The sequence below is a fragment of the Bubalus kerabau genome, chromosome 3 (genome assembly GCF_029407905.1).
Source record: "Bubalus kerabau isolate K-KA32 ecotype Philippines breed swamp buffalo chromosome 3, PCC_UOA_SB_1v2, whole genome shotgun sequence".
In the NCBI taxonomy this organism is placed as follows: Eukaryota; Metazoa; Chordata; class Mammalia; order Artiodactyla; family Bovidae; genus Bubalus; species Bubalus kerabau.
The window spans coordinates 72,629,403-72,650,958 of NC_073626.1; the positions used below are offsets into that span (position 1 = coordinate 72,629,403).

Genomic DNA, 21,556 nt, shown 5'->3' on the forward strand with positions numbered 1-21,556 from the left:
GAGGAAAGTCTCTGGCTAAAGAGAGGAATAAAGCATAATTGTTCGTTGGCAGTAAAGAAGAGATGGTGGCAATAATTTGATGACTTGTAGGTCTTCAAGAAAGCCAGGTCTTTACCTGCCTGGCCAGAGAAGAACAATAGCATGTGTTCGCTACAAAGATGTACAAGGCTGGACACATGTTCTGTGGCCCCTGGGGGGATGGCCACCATATCCTCCCACATAGGGACCAGCCATATGTGACCCTGGCTCTTCACAAGAGTGGCCGGCCGGTTATCCAGGGGCCAGGCTACCTATGCACATTGTTGTTGTTTAGTTGCTAAGTCATGTCCGACTCTTTTGTGACCCCATGATCTGTAGCCTTCCAGGCTCCTCTGCCCATGGGAATCCCCAGGCAAGAATATTGGAGTGGGTTCCCATTTCCTTCTCCAGGAGATCCTCCCGACCCAGGGAACAAACCTGCATCTCCTGCATTGCAGGCAGATTCTTTACCACTGAGCAACCAGGGAAGCCCACCTATGCATATAAGAGATGATCAGATTTTGGGAGCTGGCTACTGTCCAGGTCCAGGCAACCCACCAATCTTTAAAACATACAACAAAAATCCAGTGGCTAATCTGAATTTATTCCATCAAGGTTTGCCTTAGCTGTACTGTTGAAGTAGAAACTGTATTTCTAACTTCTTTGCCTTCTCCGTGTGTGTGCTAAGTTGCTTTAGTCGCGTCTGACTCTTTGCAACCCCATGGACTGTAGCCTGCCAGGCTCCTCTGTCCATGGCATTCTCCAGGCAAGAATACTGCAGTGGGTTGCTATGCCCTCCTCCAGGGCATCTTCCCAACCCAGGGATCGAATCCAGGTCTCCTGCTTGGCAAGTGGATTCTTTACCACTAGTGCCAGTTGGGAAGCCCTTTTTGTCTTCACTATTTTGAAATCTCAGTTGTGAAAGTATCAGGCCTCTTTTTGATAGAATCTACAAAGGGATGTCATTAATGTGGTGTAAACCTCCTCCCAGGTGCTGTCAGGCACTTGCTGTGAGGACTGTGGGGCAAGTAATCATTGTTGTCCACCTGCTGCGTGTTCTCTTTGTGATTGTTTTAAATATTTAATGGAGTTCCCTCCTTGTGGTGAACAGAGCGGCTTAGCCAGCGAGGCACAGTGATTACTTGCCTTCTGCCTGCCTGAGTTGACTCCTAAGAGTGGTGCCTGCTGGGCTTGATAGCGTGCTTGGTTTTAAGGTCAAACTCTTTGATTTATGTGTGGAAAATTATGACAGAATGATTATATAAGATAGTTACCAAGCCAGAATCAAATTTCTGGCGTTTAAACTCCATAGTCTTATGAAGATTACTGTATGTTTGTTCTATTACAAGGTTCTGTGATTCTCAAAAAGAAAAACAGAAAAAATCTATTAAGTATAACTGATTATATTTACTTATAGTGACTCAAGAAACACTCATTTTCATGGGTTATTATGCTAGTGGATTTTGTAGACTTATCAGTCATTTGCTCCATGGTGGGGCTATTCATGCTTGGCTTCTAAAGACATTGACAGGAATATCATGTATGTTAATTTTCTTTTGCTGTGTAGCAAATCACTACAAATGTAGAAGCTTAAGGCAAACATCTGTTTATTATCTCACAGTTTCTGGCATGGCATCGTTGGTTTCTCTGCTAGGGTCTCACGGGGTGGAAAGCAGGAGCTGGCCAGGTGGCATTCTCACTTGGTCTTGGCATTCTTTTCAAAGCCTGTTCAGGTTGTTGGCAGAATTGGGTTCCTTACAGTTGCAGACTGAGGTTCCCATTTTCTTACTGACTGCTGACCTAAAGTCTCTCATAGCTCCCTGAGCTTGCCCTCAGGTACAAGCCACGTGGCCCTCTCACAACGTGTCAGCTTACTTCTTCAAAGCAAGAGGAGGAACTCCATTTGGCTCTCACAGAGGCTCGCATAATGTCAGGAGTGACTGTGTCCTCACAGAGATGTCTGTGCCATCACTTTGCCTTATAACATGACCTAATCTGGGAAGTGACAGTCCCGTCATCTTCTCAGGTCCTGCCCACCCATCCTTGAGGAATGGGGATTATACCAGACCTGTACAAAATGGAGAGTGGGCACGTGTGAATCTTAGCAGCCGTCTTTAGAATCCTGCCTACCACAGCATAATAAAGACTAAACTTGAGTGTATACAAAGTATCCCATGAAATAATCTGTATGTCCTGATATGGAAAAATGTCCACAAGAATAAAAGCAAACAAAGAGAAGTAAGTTTAGAATAATGTTTAAAAGTATATATAGAATAATATATGTGGGCATATTTTTCTAAAAGACACCTCAAACCTAACATGTCCAAAACAGAACTCACACTCTTTTTTCTGCTAAGCTTGCTTTTCTGTTTCCCTATCTTTATCAAGGCAACTCAGGCCTTCCTGGTGCTTATGCCAAAAATGTTATAGTCATGATTCTCCTATGTTGCACATCTAACTCATTAGGAAGTGCAACTGGCTGTACCTGTAAAATTTATCCAAAGTCTGACCACTTCTCAACACTCAGCTGCTACCACCCAGATCCAGGCCACTATCATCTCTGGACTATTTCATGGGTATAACTTAATAATCTACTGCTTGGCTTCCACTCTTTCCCTCCACACCCTGTTCTTAATACATTAGCCAGAGGTTTAAAGTTTTTAAGTATGTTGTATCACAACTCTGCTCACAAACTCTTCACAGTCTCATTTCACTAGAGTAAAATCCAAATTCACAATTCTGTCAGAGCCTTACAATGCCTTACACAACAAGTTGCTTCATTATCTATCCCCAGACCTCATTCACACTTCTCCAGCCACACTGGTCTCCTTGTTATTCCTAGAACCTGCCACTCACACAGTTACCTCAGGGCTTTTGGACTGACTACTCCTCTGCTGAAATACTCTTCCTTCAATATCTGCATGGATCACATCCGTAGTTTTTATGGCCATTATTCAAATACTATCTGTTAGTAAGGTCTGGCACCCTTGTATTTCTAATCCCTTTTATCCTGCTCTACTTTTTCCCCATAATTTTAATACCTTCTCACATATAATTTATTTATATGTTTTTTGTATTCTTTATTATCTGTCTTCTCTCACTAGAATGTGAGCTCAGTGAAGGTAAGGATTTTGCTGGTTTTACTCACTGATGTATCCCTAAAAACTAATAGGCATTATTGTTGAATATTGTTCAGTATTGTTGAACATATTATCTGTTATTTATTAATAATTATGTATTATTGAATATGTTATAAATAGATATGTAACGTATTAGATATTTTCAGGAAAAGATCCAGAAGAACTTATCCCAAATGGTTAATAGTTGCCATTTCTAGAGATGGCAAGATTATAGCTTTTGATTTTAACTTAACAATTTCACAAATGTATATATTATATTTATAATCATGCCAAATTATAAAGATGTTTAAAAGTGTTAGGCCTTTTATATCTTTTGTGAAATTATATTTTATCAGGCTATTATGAACTTTCTAAAAACTATAAACTGCCACTCAAAGCTAGAATTTAGATAATGCAAGATCTAAGTACACTAACTTGCCTTGCTGTATCTTTGAGGCATTCAGATGGATTATTTTCTATTGCCCTTGCCAGCACAGAGTTTTGGTTGGATTTTATTCTAAGATCCTTGTCTGAGGCTCTCCCAGCAGCATGTATATAAACCATTTGCAGATGACCTGCCCTTGTATCAGGTGGCTTCTTGACGCACATTCTCTATTTATAAATGCCTTCACCATGAAACATTTATTCTGGCCTTGCCTTTAGAAGGCATTGTGCTTGTGAACTCAACTCCCAATAATTAGTTGCACTGTAGCGCATCATCTGTGCAGCTTTCTGCCCTTTTTTTTCATACTAGATCAAAAGAACACCTTAAAACAAGCACACTAAAGCACAGCCAGCTATTATTTAGTCAATATAAGGTATACTACTCTGTTGCTTAATTTAATATTTCCCTCCATTTGTATAGTTATGGGTAAATAGTTTTCCGAGCCATTTCATGAAGAATTTGTTTTCTGCCTGCAATAAAAATGAACAATCGGACCCAACATTTAAACAAGAAAAGCGTTCAGCAAGGGGGATGTCAGAAAGTAGCTAAGAAGTAGGGCAAGTAGGGCACAGATGGTTTGGTGGTGTGTGTGTTACAGGTTCAGAAGTGGTGGAAAATCCGTCAGCACCCAACTCTCCTCTGCTGTGGGGCACTGATCCCCAGAGTTACACAGTTAAATCTGAGGTGTCAGGATATTGAGTCTGTCACCCTTCAGTCTCATGCAGTTCTTCCCTGTAAAGTTCTTTCTTTCTTTTTTTTTATTAAAGCCTGTTATAGAGAAGTCAATAGTTCTTCCCCTTGCCATGTAGCACTTAAGGATAATGGGGCTTCAGGCTCTGAGATCCTTTGACTTAGAGCATTAAAGCTCCTTTCATCTGCCAGATCTTCACAGCAAAGCACTGCTGCAGTCTGGGATGCTGAGTGCTAGCCCGGCAGGACAGCTCCTTTTTCATCCTTTATAACGCTTTCTGGTCTATCAGTTATGCTTCTGTTACAAAAGGAAATGTGCAAAAATGGAACCATTAAGAGACAGGACTCTGTGAATCTGCCAAGGTGTATTTGCTCCAGGTAATCTCTCAGTCGCTGATACTCAGTGTAAACCAGTTCAAGAGCCTTTCCAGAGAGTAGGGTTTGGTAGGGAAGACTGGACAATGGATACTGGATTTCCAGATGACCAGGAGGGCAAGCAGAGTCAGCAGGGTTACTGAGACTTGAATAAGGTATCCGATGAGGAAGCTGTAAGTATGGGGTCCCATAGTTCTAAGTCAAACAGACTTGGCTGCATCAGTGGTGGATATGATGCCTCTGCTTTAAGGCCAAAGGTTGGTTATTTTTGAGGAGTTCGTTTGTCAGGAATTTAAGGAATCATTTGTTGGCAATGTTCTAGAAGCCTATGTACAGATGAGGTTGGCATAAAGAAATGTCCCTTTGTTTCAGGGAAGTCAGGGGACTGACCCAGAACATCTCCCTCACTTGTCCTAGAGCTAGGATTTCCCACTGGTATATTGGCGTTTGAGGGGCAAAACATTACCTTAGATTACTATTGAAGTTGCACATATCATTCTAGGGAAGGAAAACACATTGCACAGTAATGAATAATATTAGGTTATCACCAATTCTTTTAACATTGCCTTTGAGTGCCTTTGAGAGTCTGGAAAATATGACAGTATATTTTGATGGCTCCATGAGGTAAACAGTCTTAAATTATATCCATTAACTGGAAAGACCCAGTGAGGACAGAGACTAAGCAAAATTTTTAGTATATACATCTTTAATTGGAAAGAACTAGGCACCCCTAGATAATATATTTATTTTAATGCTAGCCTCCTGGAAAGGCTACTTAGTCTCACATGGCCTAACATTTGAGATTCTAATGGTGTAAATTTTAATCTAAGAATGATGGAGCAGGGAACCTGTGGAACAATGGAGCAAATATTTCTGGAAAGGTGTTTTCTTACAATACTAGTAATATTGACTAGTAATATTGTTTTGATGACAAAACATCTTACACAGTCTGAAGCCCTTTCACACACATATTCTCATAAAAAGACCTGGAAAATAAGAAAAACCAGAAAGAAGAAATGATGAGAAGGTGCTCGAATGCCAACATCTGGAGATAACCAGCATTAATAGTTTGGTGTGCAAGAGATAAACATTGATGACAAAGTTGAGGCATGAAGAGTTTGGGGGTTTGGTTGGGATTGAGAGGCCAACAGATATTTTTGAGCTCATTGACTGATGGGATCTGCAAACTTAGGTTGCCCGGTGCACAGAGATGATTCCTTCATACTTTCTTCTTCCTCCTTACCCTGTTTGGCATTCATTTTTCAAGGTCTTGTGCTTCTACGATGAGCTTCATCTCCCATCTCCTTCGCTTTCAATCCCTACAGAGGGATCACCAGGCACTCCCAGGCCTTGCTATCTCATGTACTTATAACAGTTCAGTTCAGTTCAGCCGCTCAGTCTTGTCCAACTCTTTGTGACCCCATGGACTGCATGCAGCACGCCAGGGTTCCCTGTCCATCACCAACTCCCAGAGCTGTAGTCATATAAACCTAAATTAGCTTAACTTTCCAGAAACAATGGCCATAGCCACAAACAGACAACCAGAGAATTGCTTTAATGATCTTAAAATCAGAAAATTCACTCTCACCACACTCTGTCATCCTTTTCTCTTCCTCTCTCCCGTCTTGTTGGGCTCATCAGCAAGCAAATCGTCACCTCCCCCTCTTCCCTATTCTCATAGCCAGTCAATGCTGCCCCACTTCTCTCCTTCAGCCACAGTGGGAACAACTTAGAAACATTCTCAACGTTCTCATCACCTCTCCCCACTCCTGGGCTCAGCCCACACGGGGCTCTAGCTCTGCTCACTCACTGTGGCCTTCCTCTCCTCCAGAACTAACCGCTTAACTTCTGTTCCTGATCCCATTCCTTCTTCCCTTGACTGTCTTTGCATTCAGCTATCTCCAACCAGTCCATCCTAAAGGAGACCAGTCCTGGGTGTTCATTGGAAGGACTGATGCTAAAGCTGAAACTCCAGTACTTTGGCCACCTCATGTGAAGAGTTGACTCACTAGAAAAGACCTTGATGCTGGGAGGGATTGGGGGCAGGCGGAAAAGGGGACAACAGAGGATGAGATGGCTGGATGGCATCACCAACTTGATGGACGTGAGTCTGAGTGAACTCCGGGAGTTGGTGATGGACAGGGAGGCCTGGCGTGCTGCAATTCATGGGGTCGCAAAGAGTCGGACACGACTGAGTGACTGAACTGAACTGAACTGATCCTGTGTTACTAAAGCCAGTAGCCCATTTTCAGCACTTATCCTATTTGACTGTTACGCACCATTGGACACCATTGTTTCCCTTTAGCTCTGTTTAGAAAATAACCTTTTCTCTTGATTACAGGTAATTCATTATCTAATATTTAGAATATAGAAACAATAGTTAAAAAAAACTCCCACAGGCAGAATTCTTTCATGGCATATACATATATCAAATCATCATGTTGTACGCTTTAAATAAGTTACAGTTTTGTCAATTACACCTCAATAGAGCTGGAAGAAAAAAGGATCAGTGATTGCCAGAGGGATAGGTAGATGAGTAGGTGGCATACAGAGGACTTTTTAGGGCAGTGAAGCTACACTGTATGATACTATAATGGTAGATATGTGACATTATAAAGTTGTTAAAACCCATAGAATGTACAGCATCGATCGTGAACCCTAATGTAAACCATGGAATTTGAATAATAATGATGAATCAGTGTGGGTTCACCAGTTGCAACAAATGTACCACTCTGGTGAGGGATGTTGATAGTGAGGGGTGTGTCACTTTGTGTATGTGTGGTGGTGGAAGGTATTTGGGAACTCTGTATTTGGTCTCATTAATTATGAACCTATTTAAAAAAAAAATAAAGTCTATTTTAAAAGCAAAGAAACAAACACTTCCATGGACAAACAATTCAAGGGGAGCTATTATGCTTATAATTTTTCCAGGATTTTCCAATGTGCATAATATGTATTTGTACACCCACAGGCAGTAAGACTAGTGCAAGTGAAAATGAAGTCGCTCAGTCGTGTCCGACTCTATGCGACCCCGTGGACTGTAGCCCACCAGGCTCCTCCGCCCATGGGATTCTCCAGGCAAGACTACTGGAGTGGGTTGCCATTTCCTTCTCCAGGGGATCTTCCTGACCCAGGAATTGAATCCAGGTCTCCCGCGGCAGACGCTTTAATCTCTGAGCCACCAGGGAAGCCCAAGAAAGTGAAGTCGCTCAGTCGTGTCCGACTCTTTGCGATCCCATGGACTGTAGTCTACCAGGCTTCTCTGTCGATTTTCCAGGCGAGAGTACTGGAGTAGGTTGCCATTTCCTTCTCCAGGGGATCTTCCTGACCCAGGGATCAAACCCAGGTCTCCTGCATTGCAGGCAGACGCTTTACCCTCTGAGCCACCAGGGAAGCCCAAGAACACTGGAGTGGGTAGCCTGTCCCTTCTCCAGGAGATCTTCCCAACACAGGAATTGAACCTGGGTTTCCTGCATTGCAGGCAGATTCTTTACCAACTGAGCTATCAGGGAAGCCCCAACTAGTAGCACTTAATATATTAAAAATTTCCCTGTTTATAAATATTCTTCTACAGCATGATTTTGATTAGATGGACAATATTCCACTGTGCTGTGATTTACTTAACCAACTTCCTCCAAGGTAATGTTCAGGTTATTTCTGGTACACCATTAGTATAAATAATGCTATGGCTTGGTTTCTTTGGGATGTACATTGTGATATTTTAACTGAAAAGAGACAGGCAAGTATATGCATTAAAATTATGTCTTTTTAAAAGTTACTTTTAAACACCTGTTATGAAGAGTGGTAAGCCATATGTCAGAAATGGGTAGATGATATTTAATTTTAATTAATTGCTTTCTTATGTCCTAGGCTGACCAGATATCTGGTTTTCACATAAGATCGGTTCTCTGCGTACCTATTTGGAATAGCAACCACCAAATAATTGGTAAGACATTACCTAAATTATCAGACTTCTTATATTAAAACAAAAATGCAATTTACTTTAAAGTATATCTATCTGTGTTTTAATGTACCCCTTTTCATGTCTAGGACTCATCAACTTATGTTTCGTACTCTTGTGTAATCTCACAAGTGAAGACTCCTGATGAATCAACATTAAGCAGGACAATGCACAAATATTTATTCCTTTAAATAAGAACCAATCATTTTGAAGTTGGTGGGGATTTCAGAAAGCAGCTAACTGAACTCTTTTATCTTACTCTGTAGAAATTGAGGCCCAAAGAGAGAGAAAAGATTTGAATAAGGTCACAAAGTGAGTTCTTAGCAGAGTCCCGAATAGAACTCAGGCTTCTTAATCCTATTACATATATATGTTTACATCTATGCTTTTGCACATGGGATAAATGCAAAGACTGAAATGTGTCTTTCTGTCTCAATGGTTCCGAAACAGGTTACACTATCCCCTGAATATGGAAATTGTGGGCCAGAGCAGTTTCCAATTTTTCTCTCCCTCCCTGCTCCTTTTCTTTCCCTCAAAAATTCATTCAGGAAAATCTCAAACCTAAAGTTAAGCAAGAAGGGGTCAGTAGTTAAAGTCAAGAAGGGGGGAGACAGTAGTTTAAACATAATGAAAATGTATCTTTCTTCTAACAGACATAAGGTAACTAATACATTTGGGAACTAATATAAATTTGTCTCTTTGCTTCACCCTAAGGCTGCCTCTTAAATTCTAAGATAGTGGACTTACCAAAGGATTTAATTTTCTATAAATATTAACACTTGAATTCCAAGAGAATTTTTTCATCAGTTTTCTTAATTTGCAGAAAATATTAGCATTTTTGAACATAAAGAAGATTCTAAGATTTGAGAAATTGAATCTCTAGTACAAAGCCTTAAATTACATCATGTGTCAAGTTTTAAATATGGTTAAGGTTTGCTTGTTTGGTTTGGCTGTGCTGGAGCATGCTGGATCTTAGTTCCCGTACGAGGGAACCCCTTCCCTCTGCAGTGGAAGCATGGAATCCTAACCACTGGACCACCTTGGGAAGTCCCAAAATATATTTAAGTTTAATGAGAAAAGATAGTCCATGAGAAACAGCCTGCATTATCTGTACATGTCCAATGGCAATCTCACAGCAGTCTTACATTTCATTCCTAAGTGTAAACATCTATTTTCTTTCACAACTAAGACTGTAGTTTGCCTGTAACACACTAAAAGCTTTGTATTTTATTATACATGTCTTCTACCATATGATGACACAGCTCCCTGATGGGAAGTTAGGTGTTTTTAAAAAATAAAAGCCTTTAGAATATCAGTTCAGTTCAGTTCATTTCAGTCGCTCAGTCGTATCCAACTCTTTTGACCCCATGAACTGCAGCACGCCAGGCCTCCCTGTCCATCACAAACTCCCAGAGTCCACCCAAACCCATGTCCATTGAGTCGGTGATGCCATCCAACAATCTCATCCTCTGTCATCCCCTCCTGCTCCTGCCCTCAATCCTTCCCAGCATCAGGGCCTTTTCAAATGAGTCAGCTCTTCACATCAGGTGGCGAAAGTATTGGAGTTTCAGCTTCAACATCAGTCCTACCAATGAACACCCAGGACTGATCTCCTTTATAATGGACTGGTTGGATCTTCTTGCAGTCCAAGGGACTCTCAAGAGTCCTCTCCAACACCACAGTTCAAAAGCACCAATTCTTCAGTGCTCAGCTTTCTTTATAGTCCAACTCGCACATCCATACATGACCACTGGAAAAACCATAGCCTTAATAAGACTGACCTTTGTTGACAAAATAATGTCTCTACTTTTTAATATGTTGTCTAGTTTGGTACTAACTTTCCTTCCAAGGAGTAAGTGTCTTAATTTCATGGCTGCAATCACCATATGCAGTGATTTTGGAGCCCAGAAAAATAAAATCAGCCACTGTTTCCCCATATATTTGCCATGAAGTGATGGGACCACATGCCATGATCTTAGTTTTCTGAATGTTGAGCTTTAAGCCAACTTTTTCATTCTCCTCTTTCAACTTCATCAAGAGGCTCTTTAGTTCTTCTTCACTTTCTGCCATAAGGGTGATATCATCTGCATATCTGAGGTTATTGATATTTTTCCTGGCAATCCTGATTCCAGCTTGTGCTTCCTCCAGCCTAGCATTTCTCACTCTGCATATAAGTTAAATAAGCAGGGTGACGATATACAGCCTCGACATACTCCTTTTCCTATTTGGAACCAGTCTTTGTTCCATGTCCAGTTCTAACTGTTGCTTCCTGACCTGCATACAGATTTCTCAAGAGGCAGGTCAGGTGGTCTGGTATTTCCATCTCTTGAAGAATTTTCCACAGTTTATTGTGATCCACACAGTCAAAGGCTTTGGCATAGTCAATAAAGCAGAAATAGATGTTTTTCTGGAACTTTCTTGCTTTTTCGATGATCCAGAGGATGTTGGCAATTTGATCTCTGGTTCCTCTGCCTTTTCTAAAACCAGCTTGAACATCTGGAAGTTCACGGTTCACGTATTGCTGAAGCCTGGCTTGGAGAATTTTGAGCATTACTTTACTAGCATGTGAGATGAGTGCAATTGTGTGGTAGTTTGAGCATTCTTTGCTCAAGCATTCAATGCTTCAAAGAAGCATTGCCCTTCTTTGGGATTGGAATGAAAACTGACCTTTTCCAGTCCTGTGGCCACTGCTGAGTTTTCCAAATGTGCTGGCATATTGAGTGCAGCACTTTCACAGCATCATCTTTCAGGATTTGAAATAGCTCAACTAAAATTCCAACACCTCCACTAGCTTTGTTCGTAGTGATGCTTTCTAAGGCCCACTTGACTTCACATTCCAGGATGTCTGGCTCTAGGTGAGTGATCACACCATCATGATTATCTGGGTCATGAAGATCTTTTTTGTACAGTTCTTCTGTGTATTCTGGCCACCTCTTCTTAATATCTTCTGCTTCTGTTACATCCCTACCATTTCTGTCCCTTATTGAGCCTATCTTTGCATGAAATATTCCCTTGGTATCTCTAATTTTCTTGAAGAGATCTCTAGTGTTTCCCATTCTGTTGTTTTCCTCTATTTCTTTGCATTGATCACCGAGGAAGGCTTTCTTGTCTCTTCTTGCTATTCTTTGGAATTCTGCATTCAGATGGGTATGTCTTTTCTTTTCTCCTTTGATTTTCGCTTCCCTTCTTTTCACAACTATTCACTCACTATTTCACAACTACTCACTCACTATTCACAAGGCCTCCTCAGACAGCCATTTTGCTTTTTTTGATTTCTTTTTCTTGGGGATGGTCTTGATCCCTGTCTCCTGTACAGTGTCATGAACATCCGTCCATAGTTCATCAGGCAGTCTGTCTGTCAGATCTAATCCCATAAATCTATTTCTCACTTCCACTGTTTGATTTAGGTCATACCTGAATGGTCTAGTTGTTTTCTCCACTTTCTTCAATTTCAGTCTGAATTTGGCAATAAGGAGTTCATGATCTGAGCCACAGTTAGCTCCCGGTCTTATTTTTGCTGACTGTATAGAGCTTCTCCATCTGCAAAGAATATAATCAATCTGATTTCAGTGTCGACCATCTGGTGATGTCCGTGTGTAGAGTGTTCTCTTGTGTTGTATATTTAGTGTATATAGGGACACAAGGGAAATTTTTCAAGATTGTTGAATTTTTCTAGTTAAACTTGTGTGCTTTGGTAGTGCCATGATCCCTGGGTCATGCCCAAAACATGTAGTATAATGCTGGACATGAACTTTGGAAAGAAGACCCACATAAGTTAAATTTTGTAAAACTAGTTTAGCCCCATTGGTAGCAGGCAACAAAACTAGCCTTCCTTTGAAGGTTAACTGTATCATAATTCTTAACATTTCTTGAATGTTCTCTCCATGTGGACCAATATGCTTTACAAACATTATTCAAATGTTATCTTGTTTAATCTTTATAACCCACTGAGATAGTTAACATTTTATCCTCATTTTACAAATGAACAAATTCAGTGTTAAGTAATGTGCTCACAGTAACACTACTAACAATGGAGTTGAAATTCAAACCAAGGATGTTTAACTCCAGAGCCTAAGTTCTTAATCACTATGCCATGCTGCCTCATTTAAGCACTAAGCTTCAGAGAATTGAAAACATTTTAATTATATATAAATATTTTTAATTTGTTCAATTTAATTTATATAATTATATATGGCTTCCCAGGAGGTACAGTGGTGAAGAATCTGCCTGCCAATGCAGGAGATGCAAGAGATGTCGGTTTGATCCCTGGGTCAGGAAGGTCCCCTGGAGAAGGAAATGGCAACTCACTCCAGTATTCTTGCTTGGAAAATTCCACAAAGGAGTCTGGCAGGCTACAGTCCATGGGGTCACAAAGAGTCAGACACAACTGAGCACACACACATACATACGTGTGTGTGTGTGTGTGTGTGTGTGTATATATATATATATATGTAACTGTATATACGTGTGCACCATGATATATCAATTATTGTACACAGTCATCTTGAAAACCATTTTTGGGGAATCTGGTTAATACCTGAGCCCTGGTCTGGATATCAGAGCTGGAAAATGGGCTGCATCCCTGTACGCCTCACATCTCTCACACAGGCAGCAGGTGTTAGAGCAACCTGGGATTAAGCTGAGTGTCTGCTCTTAAAGGAGGCTGGAGTCATCTTACTTGTGCTGTAGGAACAGGATGTCCAGTGTCAAAAATGACCACATCTCCCAACCTCTTCTCACAGGAGTGGCTCAAGTGTTAAATAGACTCGATGGGAAACCTTTTGATGATGCCGATCAACGACTTTTCGAGGTAAGAAAATAAATGTCTGAACCAGGGGTTATAGCTGAGTCAGTAGTAGTCTCCTGGTTACAGCTTGCTCACATTAGGAAGGATAAATAATTATTAATTGACAACTTTTAGCATTATACTTTGACAGCATGATGAAATTTAAAGGAAGATTTAAAGAATGTATCAGTGTTTAGGTAAGATTTGATTCTGTTTTTCATGAATCAGGTGTTTTTTTTTAATCCTAATTGATTGTTTTTTATGGGACTGAATTGCCTTCTTCTCTTTGAAGTGTAAATCGTCTTATCTTTTTCTTGTTCGTGTGCGTTCAGCCTTGAGGCACCTAGCCAGCTCTGCCAGGGGCACTGCCATCCCCTCTCTTCTGTCTCCAAGCTTCCATGTATTTACTCCTGTCTGCCCTCAGCTGGAGAGGTTGGCCTTGAACAGGCTTCCTGGTAGACTTTGCACCAGTAGCCAACATGAAAACCCCATGATTATTTTTCTCTAGCTGAGAGTACGTCAGAGCTTCTTTACTAACTGGCTCAAAATCTGAATCCTCCGTCCCCTTAACATTTACCTTATGGATACAATCACTTGGTTTCTTTACCAAACTCTTTTATAGCCTAGCTTTTGAAAGAGATTGCTTTTGGTTAAATGGAATAAAATGACTAAAATCAGTTCACAACCTAAATAAAGTAAGAGCACATTTAAATGGACTATATGTTTCTAAATGTATAAAGTTATTTCTTCACAATAACATTAAATTAATAATTTTTCTCTTGTGCAGTGTGAGCGATAAAGCTGTTACATGACAATAGTAATTAAGAATTTTAATGTACCTATTTCCCTAAGGCCTACCTCTGTGTACAATAAAATTATATTTTCAGGCCCATTCCTGATGCCTGTCTGCTTTTATAATAGATTATGCCAATGAGTTATTGCAATTTTTAATTAGTGAACTCTCTCTTTCCTAGGCTTTTGTCATCTTTTGTGGCCTTGGCATCAACAATACAATTATGTACGATCAAGTGAAGAAGTCATGGGCCAAGCAGTCCGTGGCTCTTGATGTAAGTGCAATATATTTATGTCAGAACTTATGCTAAAAGCTCTAATCTTTGAGGGGGAAAAAGTCCTTGTTAAAGAGTTTAGCTTTTCAAGTTTTAATTATTTATTTATGGGGTCAAATTTTAGTGTCAAGGATTTGAATTTGATGAAAGCTACAGACCCTCTCTAGAAAAATATACATGTGCACATAGTTTTACAGATAATTTCAAGGATTATAATTCGGGGATAATTACAGAACCCCTGCAGCCCAGCCATATATGTTGTATAATGCATGAGTGCTCAGTTGTGTCTGACTCTTGGCGACCCCATAGACAATAGCTTGCCAGGCTCCTCTGTCCTTGGAATTTTCCAGGTAAGAACGCTGGATTTCATTGCCATTTCCTACTTTTTACCTACTCTTTACCATTGCACCACCTGTGCAATTTGTCAGGATTTAAAATATATTATGAATGTATTTTGAATATGTATAAATAATCTGGAAATTCACAACTTTTATTACTGTAAGAAAAAAACTCCACTGTGATAATGTGTGATGCAGATGGGGGAAAGTGATCTTGTCACCATGCAAGCCCCCACCTTTCCCTACCACAGACACAGGCATCCCGCTGAGAACTCGGCCCTGTTTCCCGAGCCTGTATTCCATCTCCCCTCAGACCCACTAAGTTCTAAAGTATAGCTCTAGTCTCCCCTGAATCCCAGCTTGTTTAGACCCAATACCTATTTTTTTTCCAACTTCTATTAGCAAAGATTTTATTTATATCTATAAAATAAGTTTGGCTTCCCTGGTGGCTCCTATAGTAAAGAATATGCTTGCAATGTACGAGACCCAGATTCAATCTCTAGGTTGGGCAGATCCCCTGGAGAAGGAAATGGCCACCTACTCCAAAATTCTTTCCTGGAGAATTCCATGGACAGAGGAGACTGGTGGGCTACAGTCCTGGGGTCACAAGCGTCAGATATGACTGAGTGACTCACCCACATGAAATAAGCAGAGCAGATAAAATGTCAATGTCTAGTAACATTATATGGTACAGTATGATATAAGACATGTACAATCTTCAAAATATTCTGTGTATCAAGTGAAACATTGTTAGGAAGAGAAAACCAAGGAAGAGGGTAAATAGGCCAGTCAGTGATACCTGCAGAATTAAGGTTTAGAAGACTTAAAATTAACAGCCAACCATCTATGTGGGGCTTCCCCGGTATCTCAGCTGGTAAAGCAGGAGACCCCCAGGTCAATACCTGGGTCAGGAAGATCCCCTGGAGAAGTGATGGGCTACCCACTCCAGTATTCTTGCCTAGAGAATCCCCATGGACAGAGGAGCCTGGCAGGCTATGGTCCATGGGGTTGCAAAGAGTCAAACACTAAGCTTAGCATAACCATCTATATACTTTCCCTTCCTAACCAGACCATGACGTCTGGTAGCAACAAGGATCTGTGTCTTCTTTTTTTTTTTTTTTTTTGCAACCATATTCCCAGAGTCTAGCAGGGTACTTTGGTATTTATTGAATGGTTTTGGATGAATAGATGAATGGGAAAAAGAAGGAGGGAGGAAAGAACGGAAGGAAGGGATTTTTTGCTCTCCCTCTGAGATAGTCCTGCTTTGTTTATATGTAACATCTCTCCAGTAAGCAATAAACACAAATATCTACAGGTTGAGTTAATATACAGGTGAGCTTTAAACATGCAGCCAGTGAATAAGAATCACTAGTAGAACATTAAGGTCTGTGTGCAGACCTGTTTTTAAATGCTGGCTCTGTCACCTGCCTCAGTGGTGAGAATTAAATGAGATGATACATGTGAAGATTTTAGGATGTGGTCAATAAATTATGGCAATAACAACAGTCACTTTATTACTTATAATTGTGTTTTTATTACTGAGAAATTATCATGAATTGGAAGAAAGAGCAAAAGACAGGAATTTGGAACAGCAAATGTTGAGTCATGCCTCCTTCACTCTCATTGAATTCAGATCTCTAGAGAGTTACTTCATCCATTGTTTCAGAATTTCTGAAACGATAAAAAGAACTCACTATAAACTAGCCCCACTTAAACCCTACTTCATATTGCTATGATGGAATTCTCTCTCTCTCTCTCTCTCACACAGAGCCTCTCATTCTCTCACTCCTTGCCTATCTCCTAGTGGCTACTGAAGAGGGCTCAGATAACTGGGTTGAAGCATGAATGGCCATTTACCAATGAAAGTCAGCATTCTCACTGGTTCCACTGCTTTTTAAAAAATTGAAATGTAGTTGATTTATAATGCTGTGTTAGTTTCTGGTATACAGCAAAATGATTCAGTTATTTAGATCATCTTTTTCAGATTCTTTTCCATTATAGGCTATTGTAACTTATTGAATATAATTCCTTGTGCCATGCAGTAGGGCCTTGTTCTTTATCTATGTGATATATATGGTGGTGTGTCTCTATTCCTCCCCCAGCCTTTCCCCTTTGGTAATCCTAAGTTTGATTTCTATATCTGTGAGTCTATTTCTGTTTTGTAAATAGGTTCATTTGTATCATTTTTAAACGATTCCACATAAAAGTGATGTAATATTGTTAGAATAGGCAAGTTGCTAGATATGAACAGAGAAAAGGGGGCATGGGCCAAATGGCAGGAAGCCATACATCTTGTGAACAACGGGGATCTGTGGGCAGACAAAGAAAAACAGGAACATCCAGACTGACAGGAAACCGCACATTTTGGGGTGACAAAGGTCCTGGAGGAAAAAGATCTATCTGACTTACTTCGTTTTCACTGGTACCACTTAATTATCTACCTACCCGACCTGGGGAACCCCACGATTCCCATTACCTAGAAAGTGCTAATATCGTAGTCTCCTTACCCAATAATTGATCATTTGAGTTCATAGTCAGCCCCCTCTTGTTGGCGTGACTCAGATACCTCTTGTCCTTAGACACAAAAATTACTCCTGACACTCCCAAATTTTCAGCCCAACTCCGAGCCTTGTAACAATCTCACCTTTTAGAGGCTGATTTATTTGTATGGACTTGTGTGTTCCTTGTGCTTTATTTGTGCCAATGTCAGAAATAACATTCCCAGTCAGAATTCTGCTGTTGCCATCTTGGTTTTGTGCCTTTACCTCCACTCAACCCCTACCCCACCAGTCACTAAACTCTGTAATAATCAAGGGTATCCACCGCCCTCCCTAGCCCAGGAATCCATATGCAAGAATATCTGGAAGGATTTCTTATCACAGAACTTTATGAAGACAGTATGATAGTTTGAGAGCAACTAAATGCAAACTGTGGAATGAGATCTACATATGCTATAATATACATTAGCTTCTGAATGGATCTGTAGTTTAAAATTATGTATTTATAAATATTATACATGAAGATGAATAGTGTAATATTTACATAAATATTTAATAGAATTATGTATCTATATCTATGTACTTAAGTCAGCATAGTTCAATGAGGGATGTAAGGTACTTTGCAAGAAAACTTAGCAAGCCTTTTAAAGGGTAAAATAGCAACAAAAACAATAATAACATTAACAGGGAAGAGTGAAAGAGAGAGGGAGAACATGAGAGCAAGCGAGAGGCCGTGTAAGCCAGGAGGACAGAACCCTGCTGGGGACAGAACAGCAGTGCTCTCCTTGTATCGTCTCCCCCAGGACAGGACCTGGGCTCCTCCACTCCCCTTACCCCATCGTGGCCAAGCAAAGATTCCCCACTTGGATCAGACAGGTTCCTCTTGTGCTGTCTCATATTTGCTTATTCTCTCCAGTTTTTATTCTTGTCCCAAGATCTATGTCTAAGTGTAGCTTTCTCCTTCCCCTAATCTTACTACAGTGTCTTTTTTATTTCAGTTGGTAATGAGAGTGGAAGGAAGTAATCTAGGCCGCAGCCCCCAGTGACAGTATCCCCACCCCTACTGCACCTCCCACCCCCTAACCTGTCCCTCCCCCAGCGGGAGGCGCCAGAGCTCCTGGCCTGGAGAGGACTGTGAACACGCGCCTTCCCGCTGCCCTTAAGACTGGAGAGAAGGCACAACATTCTCTTCTTCCTTTCAAAAAGTCTTTCCCCGGGCACTTTAAATAAAAATACCGTTTCGGTACATCCTCAGGAAGTAAACCTTCTCCAAATAAGTTCTCTGGAAAGGCTAATCCTCACGGTGCTCCCAGAAATGTTCAGAGCTCACTGCTGCTGCTGCTGCTGCTAAGTCACTTCAGTCGTGTCTGACTCTGTGCGACCCCATGGACGGCAGCCCACCAGGCTCCCCCGTCCCTGGGATTCTCCAGGCAAGAACACTGGAGTGGGTTGCCATTTCCTTCTCCAATGCGTGAAAGTGAAAAGTGAAAGTGAAGTCACTCAGTCGTGTCCGACCCTCAGCGACCCCATGAACTGCAGCCTTCCAGGCTCCTCCATCCATGGGATTTTCCAGGCAAGAGTACTGGAGTGGGGGTGCCATTTCCTTCTCCATTGCATGAAAGTGAAAAGTGAAAGTGAAGTTGCTCAGTCGTGTCCGACTCTAGCGACCCCATGGACTGCAGCCTACCAGGCTCCTCCGTCCATGGGATTTTCTAGGCCAAATTACTGGAGTGGGGTGCCATTGCCTTCTCCGTGCCTTCTCCTAGAGGTACACTTTTAAGACAGGGCCCCCACTGCCATCCATTTTCCCCTGTAGAAGGCAGCTTCAGGCTTTATCCCAGTGAAAGGCAGTGCAGGGAGAAGATTTAAAGCCTTTGGCATTAGTCTGGTTAGGATTGAATCCTGGTTTAGTAGCTGTTGATCTTGGACAAGCTACTAACTCTCTCAGTCTTAGTTTTTTTCATATGTTAAATGGATATGCTAAGAAAGTTGCTTTGACAGTTAAATCGAGTAGGATAAAAGCTGGAGAAAATAAGCAAATGTGAGAAACACCAGAAGAACGGTCCCGATTTGAGTGGGGAACATTTGCTTGGCCATGATAGGATAAGGGGAGTGGGTGAGCCAAGTCCTAGGGGAGATGATACAAGGATAGCACTGCATTGGTTCCGTGCCCCTGGCTTGCACGCCTTCTCACTTACTCTCAGTTAAATAACACAGGGAGGTGTTCAGAGAGAACCTTTAGTTACAGTTAGCTATTCTATTACCCAGAGTACTCACTCTCCCTAATCAGTGCCAAGTTCTGAGTCTGCTCAGCCCAAGATTTGCTGTAGAACTGCTGACTGAGGGGCTGGGCAAGAGCTGTAATTTTTGCCTCTTTTATTACAAAGATCATTTCCAGCTTGAAGTGTGAGCTGAAAACAGGTCAGTCATTTCCTGATTCCTTGACAGAATTCCCCATGACTAAAGCAGCATGTAAGTCATCAAAAGTTGCACATGTCCAAGGGCAAAGCCTCTCCCAAAAGATGTGCCATGCTGACAATTTCAGCTCATTTTAGCTTACTTCACAAATGGTGAAAAACAGAACTATAAACATACAAAATATTTTCTATTTTTCTGGCCTTTAAAAATGAAGTGACTAACACTTTATCTGGATTTTGCTTAACAGGTGAATTATAAACTTTGTTTATAAACAGGTAAATTATAAATTAATTACTTTTCTGATTGCTTTCCTTAATTGTTCATAATTTAGTTATGTACTTCTATTGTTAAGTTCTTTTGTTCCTAAATATATGAAATTAATACTCTGAGGCTTTTAGAGAACAGAGATGCTCTTAAAGCTGAATAACAGAACAAAAAGGGGAATTTCCCATCATGTTTAATAACTTTACTTCTATGATCTTGATTTCCATTTTGCATGAGCAGCAGAAATTTCACAAGAAATGTACTGATGTGTGTTTACATTTTCTGACAGTAAGGATCCTATGATAAGAGTGGGAAAACTTTACCTCTAATATAGGTAATACAGAGAAAATACAACACAACTGTAGATACAGGATATTACTTTTTCATTTTGAACATCAAGAATTGTCCTTTGGAGTGTCTTTCATAGAGACTGCAAATGAAGAGTTATCTGACACTGATGAGAAATTTTCCAAGAGATATAAAATCAGGATATTATTGCTACTGCTGCTGCCAAGTTGCTTCAGTCGTGTCCGACTCTGTGCGACCCCATAGATGGCAGCCCACCAGGCTCCCCCGTATTAGGGACACCTTATATACATAGGGCTTCCCTGGTGGCTCAGTGATAAAGAATCTGCCTGCAATGCAGGAGATCCAGGGTTTGAGCCCTGGGTTGGGAAGATCCCCTGAAAGAGGGCAAGGCAACCCACTCCAGTACTGCTGCCTAGAGAATCCCACAGATAGAGGAGCCTGGGGCAGCGGGGGTGGGGGGTGGCTGCAGTCCATAGGGTCACACAGAGTCAGACACGACTGCAGCGACTAAGCGCCAGCAGCAGCATACACCTTTATGATCCAAAGAGGACAGGAATGAAGGTCAAACAGGAAGTGTGAAAAGGGCATATGCAATCAGGAGCCCTCACAAAAGCCTCCTTCATCCATTTCCTCCTTTCCAATTGCTACAGCGGTCTTCCTACTTAAAGGCTTCATTGCCTCCTGACTGAGCAAATGTAATAGCCTTCTATTTGTTCTTCCTAAACCATATTTTAGATTGCATCATTCACCCACTCACAAACCTTAAATTATTCCCCCATTACCTATCAAAGTACAAACTTCTGACCTTTGAGGTCCCTGGAAATCACATACCAAACAGTCTTCCTGCCTCTGGCCCTCATTTCTCTTCTCAGAGTATTCTCTGCTAATTACAAAACTCAGCTACATCATAGTCTACAAATCAACCACCTGCTTCTCTGCCCTCTGATTTTTGTTCTAACATCCTCTCCACTTGATTCTGTTCCGGTTATGCCATCTCCCCTCAAAACTGTCCCATCATTCAAAGCTTGATTTACATGTAATCTTCTCTGTATAAAGCTTCTGATCTCATGGTTATATGTTCCTCTCTTTGCCCTATATTGCAGTTAATGGCGAGTCTTTGTTTTCCTCTGTTAGAACATGTGTCCATCAAAGCATATGATCATGTCTTAGCTACCTTTTATTCCGTTTGATGTTTTATATAAATATAATGGTACTCAATACAAGTATATTGAATAAATGAAGGTGTGCAGCCGTGAATTTCTCCATGA

At 41.0% G+C, this 21,556-nt stretch overlaps 1 protein-coding gene across 1 annotated transcript in view; it reads left to right on the plus strand.

Annotated features, from left to right (window-relative positions):
• The window catches only part of PDE11A (phosphodiesterase 11A), a 419,647-nt gene that overhangs the window by 222,711 nt on the left and 175,380 nt on the right, over positions 1–21,556 (plus strand). The window contains exons 7-9 of the mRNA XM_055572117.1: positions 8,518–8,593; positions 13,351–13,418; positions 14,369–14,461. Of these exons, the coding sequence (XP_055428092.1) occupies positions 8,518–8,593; positions 13,351–13,418; positions 14,369–14,461 (237 nt within the window). The remainder of the gene's footprint in view (positions 1–8,517; positions 8,594–13,350; positions 13,419–14,368; positions 14,462–21,556) is intronic.